Source organism: Dendrobates tinctorius, unplaced genomic scaffold (genome assembly GCF_039654945.1).
Source record: "Dendrobates tinctorius isolate UK_male_01 unplaced genomic scaffold, ASM3965494v1 ptg000008l, whole genome shotgun sequence".
Classification (NCBI taxonomy): domain Eukaryota; kingdom Metazoa; phylum Chordata; class Amphibia; order Anura; family Dendrobatidae; genus Dendrobates; species Dendrobates tinctorius.
Window position 1 is genome coordinate 72,904,556 of NW_027361676.1, and position 14,988 is coordinate 72,919,543.

Below are 14,988 nucleotides of genomic sequence, written 5' to 3' on the forward strand. Positions count from 1 at the left end.
ATCCCATATTTTGGTCGCTCTTTTCTGACCCCATTTTTCCACAAGATCACTGGTAAGGAGAGTTTTATGAAGTGGTTGGCCAGCAGTTTTGCAGCCAGAGGAGAATGGGGAATATTCAGAAAATTGGTGGATAGTTGATATTTATGTACATCAAAATACCCCTTAACATCAGAATTCCCTTCTTTTTCATGATACTCTGATACTCCTGTTTATGAGAAGTTCGACAAAAGCGAGAGCTATCCTTTAATGAGTGTGACATGTTCACTTTGCACCAGCTAGGAGCAACAATCCATTAAATGCAACGTATGATAAATAAGATTAATTAATGTATTACAGAGAAGAAAGATTTCTTATGATAAAACAACTGATGGAGGATCTCCTGCCCCCATGCATTAACGTGGGGAACCTCAGATTTTGGTAGTATTACAATCACAGATGAGTGCACTCTGCAGAATACTCACAGTGCCGCCCTCCAGGCAGGGATGGTTTAGGTGGACATGTGGGTTTCGTAGATATCCATCTCTGTATGGCTCATCAGGAAAATGATAGGTGTTGGCTCTTCTGAAATATGGTCTGTCCAGGGGCAGGTTAAACTCCCCATGTAATGCCTAAACGAGAAGGAGCGAGTAACATAACACAGGGCGCACCCAACACCGCCTTCCATGGCACATGGTCCAATTGTGACTTTAGTTAACCCTTCCCATAAAAGCAATCAACACCCAAAATTTTTAAAACAATCACATGTTAACTATTTAGAATGAGATGCAGATGGCTCAGTGTCACCCGCTCTCTGTAGGGGGGATTACTTTCTATGCTTGCCCTGTTCACGTACAGTGGTAAAGCAGGCCCATGTAACATATCACCTTTAGTGAGAACACAATGAGACCACGAACAATGGGTTCATGTGTTGGATGTTCGGCAGGTAATCTACAAAGAGAAAGGCAGAATGAAATGGGGTCACAAGGAACTATCGGGGAACATGACGGATCTATATTACTGTGTGCTTTTATGTGGCGCTGACTGAAAGGCAAGTAAAAAAGTTGTGGCAAAACTGCCGACACTGATTAACGCTACGCCTAGGTGGGACCAGGAAATGTAGACGGGGCGGACTAGATATACTCAAAATGGGATTTGGTTTTCTAAATAGGGGGAGAATATTGCTCCATTTAATTTTTTTTTAAACTGATCTGAGACCATTTGAAAAAACTTTTAGCTGCTGAACAACCTTGTCATATGCAAAGGGGCTTTCGACCAGCAGTTTACACTGGAGCTGCCCTACAGATCTAGCAATGGTCACCTTGACTCAGGTAACAGAATTGGGACATCACGACGTGGAATCTGACCCCTAACCAGACATCGGTCAGTGGCTTGTGCAATGCTAAATTATCTAAAGCTTCTGACGTGAGACAACCGTCTGTAATCAAGATGGTGTGCTGTGGGTCATGACAATATGTGGAACATCTGTGCAGTCAACATACCTTTCTACAATCTTCTAGTTGAGAGTCTGCCACTCCTGCGGGGTAAACCACGGTGACAAGTTCTTCTCTCCCAGGTACCATGAAGTGAAATGGTTCTGCCACACGAATGGCGGTTCCTTTCATATACATCATCAGGCACGTCTCCATGTCAGCCAGCTGCTGTGTGAGCTTCTTCACGAGGATCTTCTGTGCCCTGGGCCAAGAATAAAAGGAAAAAAAAAAGCACACTGTTTTCAGCTGTGCATACAAATGACTGTGGTATATGGATCCCAGGAGCAGTTCCCACCACAACCTTTTAACGGTGGCTATTTTTCCCCCTTCCGTGGGCTAATAAGCCTCATAATATTATAGTGATGGACGGCATCGGAAAACTGTACAAATACTGACCTGCACCATTTCTCTTCTGCAGGGAGAGACACAGCCGAATCCATGGGCAGGGTGATGGTCACCAGATGATGACACTGTGTGTCGGATTTCAGAGTCGGGGCCACCGCTTTAGAAGTCGTTGACATTTCAAACATGGGGCTGAGATTTACCACTTGCTGTGGACAACAGACACATTGCATTCGCTCATCTAACATAGTGAGAAATAGTAGATATGGCAGATGGCTAGCACTCGACTAGTGTAATGAATAAACGGTGCTAGTGAAAGGGAGCCTCTGGTCCCGTAAATGTGAAGTCAATATAGAATCACTGCACACGTAAATTATGCTAAAGTGAGCTTTTTATTATTTAATTGACGGTGATGAAGCGACAGCTGACGTTTCGGCCTAACAACGGCCTTTATCACATTGTCGCCCTTTTGAAGTAGAGTTTTGGTAGTCACCGGTTGATAGTTTATCACTGCTAGGCAATATTTCAAAAAAATGCAGATTATCAAACATTGGTGGCGCAGCGGGGGATGCATTCACTGCTGAGGCACGGCGGTACCTGCATCCCCCACTGCGCCACCAATGTTTGATAATCTGCATTTTTTTGAAATATTGCCTAGCTGTGACAAACTATCAACCGGTGACTACCAAAACTCTACTTCAAAAGGGCGACTATGTGATAAAGGCCGTTGTTAGGCCGAAACGTCAGCTGTCGCTTCATCACCGTCAATTAAATAATAAAAAGCTCACTTTAGCATAATTTACGTGTGCAGTGATTCTATATTGACTTCACATAGTGAGAAATAGAACAATCTGAACAAAATAATGACTTTTCATACATTTCCAGTAAAATGACCAAAAGTGTGCAGTCATTAGCCAAGTGTGACATGGGTACTCATGTGGAGGACACCAATAGAATTAATGTGTGGCTTTTCTGTGGATTTTAAAATCTGGAACATGTTCATTATTTTGCCTGAAAATTCTCCAGCAAGTGTTAATGAACAAAACAATACACCATTCATAAGCATGGCAGGCAATGTGTTAATAGATTCCGTTGGGAATCAGGCATGTAAATCCTACCGGAAGCCACAGAGGGTGAACACGGCCCAAGTTTACTTTACTAACGCTAACGATAAATACTTCATCCCTGGCTAAAAGGAAAGTCCACCTATTTACTGGCACGTCAGACAATGACAGAGGTATGTGAGCGATAGCCCTAAATAATGGGATGCAGAACTCTGCAGACCACCCAAGCTGGAAATCTCCAGAACGCTCCGTGTTATACAACACAGCCTTCACTGTGAGAACTGGTAGCGCTTCCATCACATGGACAAGTCTGAAGATACATTTCGGTGAAGTTTCTTTAGAAGTTTTTTTACCTGTTGCCTGGATTTTATAGCCTAAACTATTGCCATGTAGGTAATCCAGAATGAATCTTCACTTTCCTTTTAGAAACCGTTTTCACCTTTTAGAAAAATCCATTGTAGAAACTGTATTCTGATGAGTTGCAAGTGCAGCGAGGTGGGACAGTGCACTTGCAGCTCTCCTACCTTCTCTCCACCTGTGAGTGACAGGTCACTCATGTTTCAGCCATATGCTTTCCATACCGAGATCTTTGCACCATTAGTGTCTGGGGCTGCATGTGCTCAGATCAACTCACTGGGTCTAGTGACATCCTGAGGACCTTACTGCACATGAGCCGCACCAGGCGCGAGCGACAGATCTCAGTAGGGCAAGCAGGTCGCTGAAATAAGAGGGACCTGTCAGAGACATATAGTGGGCGGGAAATAGGGAGAGAAGCAGTAGAGCTGCAAGTGCATTGTCCACCCACTGCACTTGCAGCTCATCAGCATAACATTTCAATGTTGGATTTCTCTAAAACAAGTAAAAAAAAGTAATGATTCAATCAGCATTTATCCACCTTAATATACATGCAATTAATTTGGGGTATAAAATCCTGATGACAGGTTCTCTTTAAGGAGAAAGTTTGTGACTTCTACCTAAATATCGGTAAGAACGATAGCTTGTCGGTAAGCCTCATACCTTTTCCTGCAGCTTTTTCTCTTTCTTTTTAGAAGATTTGCGTCTAGAGTCATCGTCACGAGTTCTGGCAAAGTGAAAACCACATCTGAATTGTGACAATCTGCTGGGTAACATTACTACAGGTAATAAAGCCATTCTGCTCACTGAATAAAGCTGAAGACATCTCTACACAAGGAGCCGTCCGTCAGGTCACTGGGTGACGTGTTGACTCCGGTGTTAGGCCATATGTACAATGAAGTGCGGCAGACATGGAAAACCAAGGATTCAGACTGAAGCTTCGCGGACAGATTATTAAGCTCTGCCACTAAGGCCTTCTTACAAGACGTCTCTACAAGGGAAGACAGAGCAGGTGGAGAGAAACCCCCTTACAGCCGAATAATTATACAATACAAGCAACTACAGAAACCGGTGGTGTCCCTGACTATATCAAAGAGGATCAGCACTTGGTTTTCTCTACAATAAACTATTTCATGATCATAGGGAATTTCTTTACTAAATCCACAAATGAAATAAAACCATACCATCAGCTTTAGTCAATGAGAATGACAGCCCCAGGCCGCCTCGTATCCTAAAAACGACTTCTGGAACTTCTGAGGTCACCTATTGAGTCAGGAGGAAAACCAATGGCCATATTATTACATAGCGACCAACACTTGTTTTTTTCTCATACAGTCTCATTTTCATCAGGGTTTTGGATCACATTTTCATCACTGGGTCAGTTTTTACCATCAGTAACGAATAAAAAATATAAATTGCTAAACTTATTCTATCCAGCAGCTCAGGGCCAACAGCTGAGGGGATAATAATAATCTTTATTTTTATATAGCGCTAACATACTCCGCAGCGCTTTTTACAGTTTACACACATTATCATCACTGTCCCCATTGGGGCTCACAATCTAGATTCCCTATCAGTATGTCTTTGGAATGCGGGAGGAAACCGGAGTACTCGGAGGAAACCCACACAAACACGGGGAGAACATACAAACTCCTTGCAGATGTTGTCCTTGGTGGGATTCGAACCCAGGACTCCAGTGCTAACCACTGAGCCACCGTGCTGCCCTATGGTTAGAGAGATACAGAGGGCAGGGGTTCGACGTGGCGGATATTGAGTTGGGGAGAGGCTCATTGGTTCAAGGACTGGAGGCAGGTAGTTTTAGTCATGCCCCACTCTAGCCCTGATACACAAGGTGTGGGAGGAGATTAAAGGGATTAGGGGAGTGGTGGCCCTGACTAATTACTCCCCTATATGGCAAAATGAAAAGCTGCTGGAATTTGACAAAATGGGAGAATTTCAAAACTGGACGAGGAAAGGAATTCAATACATGGCCCAATTACAGGACCCGCGGGGACTAGTGACTTTTGAGAAACTACAGGAGGAATACGAGTTATCTGAGATCTGTAGATTCCAGTATAGACAGCTGTCATGCTTACATAGTGCAGAGTAAGACTGTATGTGTGTAGTGATGGGGGAACAAAAGGAGTTATGTCAGGTATTTATAAGGACTTAATGCATACCTTTTTAATCAAATACCCAATTAAGGCTAAAGAGAAGTGGGAAGACGAATTGGGACCGTTAGAAGATAAGTGGGAGGCGATTATGGAATACATACCCCAATTGTCACTGAGTTAGCCGGGTAGACTCTCACAAATATATGTGCTCCATAGAGTGTACAGGACCCCTGAAAGACTATCTAGGGCAGGACAGGACTTCTGAGTGCCCTCATTGTCAGACTGATGGGTCTGGGATCTCACATGTTGTTTCAGTGCTCCAGACTGGACTCATACTGGACAGGGGTTATTAACACTATAGAGGGAGTGTATGACTGTAGAATCGAGAGGGATCCTGTGGTTTGTATTTTGGGTTATGTGGAGGAGATTCAAATTCATAATCCGTTCAAATTGGCGATAGCTAGATTGTTATACATTGCTCGCAAATTAATAGCCAGGCATTGGATAAGTGACGAACCGCCGATGATACAAGAATTTATTAGACAATCAGACTTTATTGTAAATATGGAAAAAGATATTTATGCCAAAAGAAAAAGGGAAAAAATGTTCGATGCATTGTGGACTCCGTGGGTGGAGAGACGAAGATCCCGAATGGAGTATTTGTTACTGATGTTTCTATAAGGGGGGGGGGGGGAGGAGGGGATGCATTGTAATTGAAAATATGTGACCTTGTTGGACATTGCAATGTCTGGACTCTGTTCTCTGTTTGAATTTCGTTAATAGAAATTTATCTGATTCTACCCATCAGAATATTAAAGCAAGCCTGCGTACGGACTGCACACAGATGCCATCCATGCGCTTGTCAATGATTTTCACACACCCATTTTTTTTATTTATTTTTTTAAACACAGAGGAGCTTGATCTGTGACTTAAATGAAAAACAAACATACTATTTGTTTTTTTTTGAGGCCCGAAAAATTAGCAAAAAAACCCACCAAACGCACAGACATATGAACATCCACACAGACTCAAATATGAATGGCCTAATGAAACGGTTTTTGAAACGCGCGTCAAGGTGCCTGGGCACCCTTTATTCTCCCTTGTGTCTCTTAGGGGCAGATTATGTCCTAAGGTATATGCATTATGTAGTGTTTCTATTACAGCATGCAGTTGGTGTTCCTGTTATTCAGACACACATTGCCATGGAAATTCTTGCTATATAAAGCCGTTATGCATTATTATTGAGCATATTAATAGGATTGCTATTTTTCATATTTATACTTTACCTGTTCTTTATATCAGGTCTATTTATATGCTTCATTTATGACTCATATATAAGTTTTTTTCTTGCCTCATACATCAGTGATTTTGGGTCCAGTTATTAATCTATATCTTTTTTTCTAATGTTTGCCTTTTAGTCTGACTTCTTTTCACCACTAAGCGTTTATAAGTATATATTTATTAATAAACTTTATTCAATAGTTATTACAATTGTTTGCCCCTACATTTCATTTTTGCCTTACTTATATTACTGTTACTGTCCCAAATAGAAAATTCTTTTTGGTTTTATATAATAGGTACATGTTCTGTCCATCAAACACACGGAAGGGTCAGGGAGGCTAGTCCAGGTCTGTCACAGCCCAATAAGTTTGCTAGATAGGTGTCATGACTTGGTTGTTGGGTGACCCGGGACCAGGGGCTCCATCCCTGTTCCTAACGCTAGAGGGCGCCCTAGCTCGCCCGGTTTCCCAAGTTACTTCTGATGGTGAAGATGCCAGGGCCACATTACTTGCCTTATCTCCAAAATCCACCCTCCATCTGTACCCTTCCCCACCCAGGGAAGAGGGGAGTAGTAGGGCACCGTAGTACACAAAACAGACGAACAAGGTAACAAGAACAGGGAAAACGGAAAATAACAGGCATACAAATATACACACACAAATATCAAAGGGATGCCCCAGGGCGTAGAGGATGGGGGGAAAACCAAAGTAGGAGAAGGAAAGGGAATTATCACACTTACTAAACCAAGCAACAGTCACAGATAAACCCACCATACACCTTCTCATACAACCAACTACTATCCTCCTAGCCATGCAGCATACGCTAACTCCTACGAGGTGTGTCAGTCAGGACCCAGATTATATAGGTGATAGGAGTGGCTAACTATGCTCAGCTGAGAGCTCAGACTCCCAGATCTCCAAACATGGCCGATTAACCCCTGTACTGCCAAAAGATATTTACACGGTTTAATAAGGTGAAGTGCATCTTTACAGCGCAGGAGCAGTCTTCTGGCTCTTCTCTGTCGTGGTAACCCAGTGACAAAAGGTAGATGAGGGGGTGTCAGTACAATACTAGCACTGCTGCGGCAAGACACGTCCTCCGAAAGCTGGGTATATCATTGCAGGGGCTGGCAGGACAGCTGCTGGTAGTGGGGGATTCAGCACCCTACTGTGGGCAGAGCCTAAAACATAAGAGAGCATTTGCCTCAATCTCATGCACTCTGCCATAGACCACACCTGCTCAATATAAGGCTATGTGCCCACGTTGCAGAAATGCTGCGGGAATGTTCGCAAGTCCCTGCCGCGGGTAAAACGCATGCGGAATTCGCATGCGTTTTCCCGCAAAACACAAGCGTTTTTAGCTTGCAGAACTCTAGCACTTTCCAAGTGATTGGAAGCATCGCTTGGAAAAGTGATTGACAGGTTGGTCACACTTGTCAAGCATAGTGCTTGACATGTGTGACCACTTTTTACTATTGATGCTGCCTATGTGGCATCAATAGTAAAAGATAGGATGTTAAAAATAGAAAATAAGGATATACTTACACTCTGTTTGCCCACGGAGCCCTCCCGGCCCTCATTGGCGCTGGCGGCAACCACCGCTCCCCAGGAATGCATTGTGCGAATGACCTCTGATGACGTAGCGGTCTCGCGACCGTGACGTCATCCGCACAATGCATCCCTGAGAACGGAAGTTGCCGCCAGCGCCAATGAGGGCCGGGAGGACTCCGGGGGCCGACAGAGGTTTTAATGTTAGAGGCTAGGACCGTCCAGAATACCGTGACGTTGTGGAATGGCTTTTAGGTTTTTTTTTATAAAAATTCTGTTAGCTAAGCATCCTATGTTATTTTCATGTACTATTGCTGTTTATTTACTGCGTTGTATTTTCTTATTGTTTTGTTCTTGGGTTTTTAATAGTGTTACTAACCTGCCCGCACTTAGCCGAACCCTGTGGGAAGGAAATGAACTTTGTCCTCCCCGCCAGCTGATGGTTCAGTCACCGCTCGGAGTATATGGAGAGGCAGCGGTACCTGTGCCCTCCATCAGTGATCCTGGCTCTGCATTGGAGCCGGCTGTAAGTCAGGGTCGGGGGGGGGGGCATGGTTACAGCAGCAGTTTCTACTGAACCGCCCCGGTGACTGAAACCAAATGCTGACGTTTCTTGGGTGTCATCCCATTTCTCACTGGAGCAGGTGAGACGGTCAGGACCTTTATTTATTCATTAACTCTTCCCAATGCATCAGATAAAAACTGGTGAATTTCACACGGAAAACAGCAGTTCAAAGTCTGTCTTCTGGTTTTTACAGATTTCTATACACTCCAATGGCCGAATCAAATCCGTAAACATGAACGAGTATAGGACATGCTCTCCGGTCTCCCGGATCCGTGATACTGACGGATGTGTGAATCTATCCTAAACGCTGCTGCCCGACTAATCCACCTGCCCCTCCCCCCCGCTGTTACCCGGCCTCTCCCCTCTGTCAATCCCTGCACTGGCTCCCCATCACCCAAAAAATCTAGTTCAACACCCTAACCATGACAAACGAAGCCATCCACAACCTGTCTCCTCCATACATCTGTGACCTCGTCTCTGTACCTACTAGCACACAACCTCCAATCCTCACAAGATCTCCTTCTCTACTCCCCTCTTCCCACCAATCGCATACAATCTTTCTCCCGCGCATCCCCCCTACTCTGGAACTCTCTACCACAACATATCAGACTCTCGCCTACCATGGAAACCTTCAAAAAGAACCTGAAGACCGACCTCTTCTGACAAGCCTACAACCTGCAGTAACCACCGATCCACCAAACCGATGCACCAGGGCTGTGGAGTCGGAGTCGGTGCTCATTTTGGTGGAGTCGAATAGCAAAAGCAGATTAGAAATCTGCTCTATCTATATATCCATATCTGTATCCATATCATATCTGTACCAAAAAGAATGAAAGCTGAGTAGCACACAGACTAACACTCCTTTTTTTAGCACCAGTCAGGCACACCTCTTAGCTGCCCAAAAGGACACCCAGGACAGGCATTGCTCGTCTTCAGTAACACATCAACATCAACTGATAGTTGGAATAAATACACTGCATTCATCACCACATCTTCTTAGGGTGCAGGCTTTATTTTCAAGTGTAGGTGTGTGAAGTATGAGGTTCTGCAGCAGCTGAGGTGTGCAGTATGAAATTCTGCGGAACGGCATGAGGTTCTGCCCCCCCCCTAAGTTTGATCCTGGCTACGCCCATAGCGTGAATGTAGCCTGAGGATCTAGCTGAGATAAGTCATACTGTGTGTGTGTATGTGTGTGTATATATATATATATATATATATATATATATACACATACACACACACACACACACACACACACAGTACAGACCAAAAGTTTGGACACACCTCATTCAAAGAGTTTTCTTTATTTTCATGACTATGAAAATTGTAGATTCACTCTGCAGGCATCAAAACTATGAATTAACACATGTGGAATTATAGAATTAGCAAAAAAGTGTGAAATAACTGAAAATATGTCTTATATTCTAGGTTCTTCAAAGTAGCCACCTTTTGCTTTGATTACTGCTTTGCACACTCTTGGCATTCTCTTGATGAGCTTCAAGAGGTAGTCACCAGAAATGGTTTTCACTTCACAGGTGTGCCCTGTCAGGTTTAATAAGTGAGATTTTTTGCCTTATAAATGGGGTTGGGACCATCAGTTGTGTTGTGCAGAAGTCTGGTGGATACACAGCTGATAGTCCTACTGAATAGACTGTTAGAATTTGTATTATGGCAAGAAAAAAGCAGCTAAGTAAAGAAAAACGAGTGGCCATCATTACTTTAAGAAATGAAGGTCAGTCAGTTCGAAAAATTGGGAAAACTTTGAAAGTGTCCCCAAGTGTATTGGCAAAAACCATCAAGCGCTACAAAAAACTGGCTCACATGAGGACCGCCCCAGGAAAGGAAGAGCAAGAGTCACCTCTGCTGCGGAGGATAAGTTCATCCGAGTCACCAGCCTCAGAAATCGCAGGTTAACAGCAGCTCAGATTAGGGACCAGGTCAATGCCACACAGAGTTCTAGCAGCAGACACATCTCTACAACAAGTGTTAAGAGGAGACTTTGTGCAGCAGGCCTTCATTGGTAAAATAGCTGCTAGGAAACCACTGCTGAGGACATGCAGGAAGCAGAAGAGACTTGTTTGGGCTAAAGAACACAAGGAATGGACATGAGACCAGTGGAAATCTGTGCTTTGGTCTGACGAGTCCAAATTTGAGATCTTTCGTTCCAACCACCATGTCTTTGTGCGACGCAGAAAAGGTGAACGGATGGACTCTACGTGCCTGGTTCCCACCGTGAAGCGTGGCGGAGGAGGTGTGATGGTGTGGGGGTGCTTTGCTGGTGACACTGTTGGGGATTTATTCAAAATTGAAGGCATCCTGAACTAGCATGGCTACCACAGCATCTTGCAGCGGCATGCTATTCCATCCGGTTTGTGTTTAGTTGGACCATCATTTATTTTTCAACAGAACAATGACCCCAAACACACCTCCAGGCTGTGTAAGGGCTATTTGACCAAGGAGAGTGATGGCGTGCTACGCCAGATGACCTGGCCTCCACAGTCCCCAGGCCTGAACACAATCGAGATGGTTTGGGGTGAGCTGGACCGCAGAGTGAAGGCAAAAGGGCCAACAAGTGCTAAGCATCTCTGGAAACTCCTTCAAGACTGTTGGAAGACCATTTCCGGTGACTACCTCTTGAAGCGCATCAAGAGAATGCCAAGAGTGTGCAAAGCAGTAATCAAAGCAAACGGTGGCTACTTTGAAGAACCTAGAATATAAGACACTAGATTATGGCATCACACCTCTTGCCATGTTAACCCTCAACACACACACGCCTCAACACACACTCCTCTCACCTTTCACCATCTCCACTCACTCCTTCACTCCACATACGACCCCTTCTCTCACTCCGTCATCACCGCTGCTCCACGATCCCCGACATCATCTTCCGCTGGCGCCATCCTGGATCCAGACGTCCTTCCACGCCGGCGACGCCATCTTGAGTATCGTGAAATCTCGCGATACTCAAGATGGCGTCGCCGGAAGAACATGTCGGACGACGTCGGGATCCAAAATGGCGTTGGCGAAATCTTGCGAGTTTTCACCTACGCCATTTTGGATCCCGACGTCGTCCTCGCCGGCGACATGTTCTTGCGGCGACGCCATCTTAAGTATCGCGGGATTTCACCGATCCAAAATGGCGCCGCGACGCCATCTTGAGTATCGTGAAATCCCGCGATACTCAAGATGGCGTCGCCGGAAGAACATGTCGGACGACGTCGGGATCCAAAATGGCGTTGGCGAAATCTCGCGAGATTTCGCCGACGCCATTTTGGATCCCAACGGCATCCACGCTGGCGACATGCTCTTGTGGCGACGCCATCTTGAGTATCGCCGGATTTCATGATACTCAAGATGGCGTCGCCGCAAGAACATGTCGCCAGCGTGGAGGACGTCTGGATCCAGGATGGCTCCGGCGGAAGATGTCGGGGATCGTGGATCAGCGGCGATGACGGCGTGAGTATGAGAGACGGAGTGAGAGAAGGGGTCGTATGTGGAGTGAAAGAGTGAGTGGACGTGAGTGGAGATGGTGAAAGGTGAGTGGAGTGTGTGTGTTGAGGAGGAGTGGTGTGCGTGGAAAGAGGTGTGCGGTGACGTCACCGGTTACAACTGGACGGAAGTTGTTACAAGCGGAAGCTGCTTAGGGCATTTATTATACAAGACATATTTTCAGTTGTTTCACACTTTTTTGTTAATTATATAATTCCACATGTGTTAATTCATAGTTTTGATGCCTTCAGAGTGAATCTACAATTTTCATAGTCATGAAAATAAAGAAAACTCTTTGAATGAGAAGGTGTGACCAAACTTTGGTCTGTACCGTATGTATGTAATCGATATTACATAGTGTATTACATATTTACAATTTATTACAGTTTTTTGTGTTCTAAAGTTGTATTCCAATAGATAGATATTATGTTCTACCTAAATATCTTGATTATTGGATCATAGAAATGATTAAATGTCTGATGTTCACATTGTACTACAATAAATTTTTCACTTAAATATAAGCAATATGTGTGGGAGTCGGAGTCGTGGAGTCGGTGTAAGGGAAATTGAGGAGTCGGAGGTTTGGCTTACCGACTCCACAGTCCTGCGCTGCACGACCAGCTCTACCCTCGCCTACTGTAGCCTCCCCCACCTCTTGTAGATTGTGAGCCCTCGCGGGCAGGGTCCTCTCTCCTCATTTTGTTGTTTTATTGTCCTAGTTCTTTATGTTATACCCCTACTGACATGTAAAGCGCCATAGAATAAATGGCGCAATAATAACTGATCCATTTTGCTCACTATCACACTTGGAAGCCCTGGGACGAGTCACAGGGATGGGAGCGCTGCCTGGTGGCAGTAGATGGAAGGATAAGCAGCTACAATCTCTGGAGCCGCTGATCTCCAAGGGAGCCATAGACCCCAATGTACATGGCAAGCTGCAGGCTGCATGTCCGCAGGGGGTCCATGGAGGGTGAGGAGGGGGTCTATGGAGTGTGGGTCCTTTATATTCTGGGCCCCAGGCTAATCAGCCAGCACAGGCTGCAGACTCTGATGCCACGGGACTGCCAGATACCAGAGCACAAGCTGCAGGCACAGCAGGTCACTGGCTACCATATGTTTCCACGTGATGTGGATAGGCACGGAGGGGCCGGTGTGTGGGCGCCTGCCAGCTCTGCACATGCTCCCTGCTATCAGACGTGTCCCTCTCACCATGTCCCCGGCGCTGACTTCGCACTGATGCTGCTCTTCACTCTTCTCTTCCTCCCAGCTTCCGGTTACTAGCTGTCAATCACTTAACGGCAGCGCACGTGTCACACAAACCCCGCCCCCACCAAGGCGTTCAGTACTTTTGACGCATGCGTGACAATTTCACACACGCAACAGAACTACATTTCCCAGCGTGCAAGTGAGAGAGGGCGGAACCATTAACAGAACGGGGGAGGGCGGTGTGTCACGAACTTGGCGACATCTTATCAGTGAACGCTAAACATTTCTTCTAGACATATAAAAAACATTTGTTTCTGTCAAATTACTGATATAATTAAGAAGCAGGTAATGGTATAAATGTGCGATGTTTATGAGAAAAACTGAAGTTCGGCATCTCACTTACTTGAGTTAGTCCATTTCCATGGCAACCACTGGTAACAAGCTGTCAGCTGGGATCTAAAGAGCTGAGGAGGAGCTGGAGACTGAGGGTCAGGTATGGTCAGTGTGTGGGGGGCTTGTTTATTGGGGCTCTGGTCTGGGGATGTGATCCTGATTCACCGCACACCCCATGTCACATCTAGGAGCTGGGGTCACCATGAGGGGGATGAGCAGGGGTCTCTCAGGGTCACCACACACCCCTTGTCACATCTAGGAGCTGGGGTCACATTGAGGGGGATGAGCAGGGGTCTCTCAGGGTCACCGCACACCCCTTGTCTCATCTAGGAGCTGGGGTCACCATGAGGGGGATGAGCAGGGGTCTGTCAGGGTCACCACACACCCCTTGTCACATCTAGGAGCTGGGGTCACCATGAGGGGGATGAGCAGGGGTCTCTCAGGGTCACCGCACACCCCTTGTCTCATCTAGGAGCTGGGGTCACCATGAGGGGGATGAGCAGGGGTCTCTCAGGGTCACCACACACCCCATGTCACATCTAGGAGCTGGGGTCACCATGAGGGGGATGAGCAGGGGTCTCTCAGGGTCACCATGAGGGGCAATGAGAGGGATGAGCAGGGGTCTCTCAGGGCCACCATGAGGGGGATGAGCAGGGGTCTCTCAGGGCCACCATGAGGGGGATGAGCAGGGGTCTCTCAGGGCCACCATGAGGGGGATGAGCAGGGGTCTCTCAGGGCCACCATGAGGGGCAATGAAAGGGATGAGCAGGGGTCTCTCAGGGTCACCACACACCCCATGTCACATCTAGGAGCTGGGGTCACCATGAGGAGAATGAGCAGGGGTCTCTCAGGGGCAATGAGGGGGACGAGCAGGGGTCTCTCAGGGTCACTGCACACCCCATGTCACATCTAGGAGCTGGGGTCACCATGAGGGGGATGAGCAGGGGTCTCTCAAGGCCACCATGCGGGGCAATGAGGGGGACAAGCAGGGGTCTCTCAGGGTCACTGCACACCCCATGTCACATCTAGGAGCTGGGGTCACCATGAGGGGGATGAGCAGGGGTCTCAGGGGCAATGAGGGGGACGAGCAGGGGTCTCTCAGGGTCACCGCACACCCCATGTCACATCTAGGAGCTGGGGTCACCATGAGGGGGATGAGCAAGA

The 14,988-nt window shown here is 46.2% G+C and overlaps 2 protein-coding genes across 2 annotated transcripts in view; one reads left to right on the plus strand and one right to left on the minus strand.

Moving 5' to 3' along the window:
• UFSP2 (UFM1 specific peptidase 2) overlaps positions 1-13,584 on the minus strand; it is a 33,403-nt gene extending 19,819 nt beyond the window's left edge. The window contains exons 1-7 of the mRNA XM_073578633.1: positions 13,435-13,584; positions 4,414-4,492; positions 4,037-4,220; positions 3,893-3,956; positions 1,866-2,020; positions 1,479-1,671; positions 462-608 (exon numbers count right to left, since the gene is read on the minus strand). Coding sequence (XP_073434734.1) covers positions 462-608; positions 1,479-1,671; positions 1,866-2,020; positions 3,893-3,956; positions 4,037-4,220; positions 4,414-4,492; positions 13,435-13,437 — 825 coding nt within the window. The 5' untranslated portion in view covers positions 13,438-13,584. The remainder of the gene's footprint in view (positions 1-461; positions 609-1,478; positions 1,672-1,865; positions 2,021-3,892; positions 3,957-4,036; positions 4,221-4,413; positions 4,493-13,434) is intronic.
• Positions 13,585-13,786: 202 nt separating this feature from the next.
• CFAP96 (cilia and flagella associated protein 96) overlaps positions 13,787-14,988 on the plus strand; it is a 46,504-nt gene continuing 45,302 nt past the window's right edge. Inside the window, exon 1 of the mRNA XM_073578643.1 lies at positions 13,787-13,924. The gene's annotated coding sequence lies outside the window, so the exon portion shown is untranslated. The remainder of the gene's footprint in view (positions 13,925-14,988) is intronic.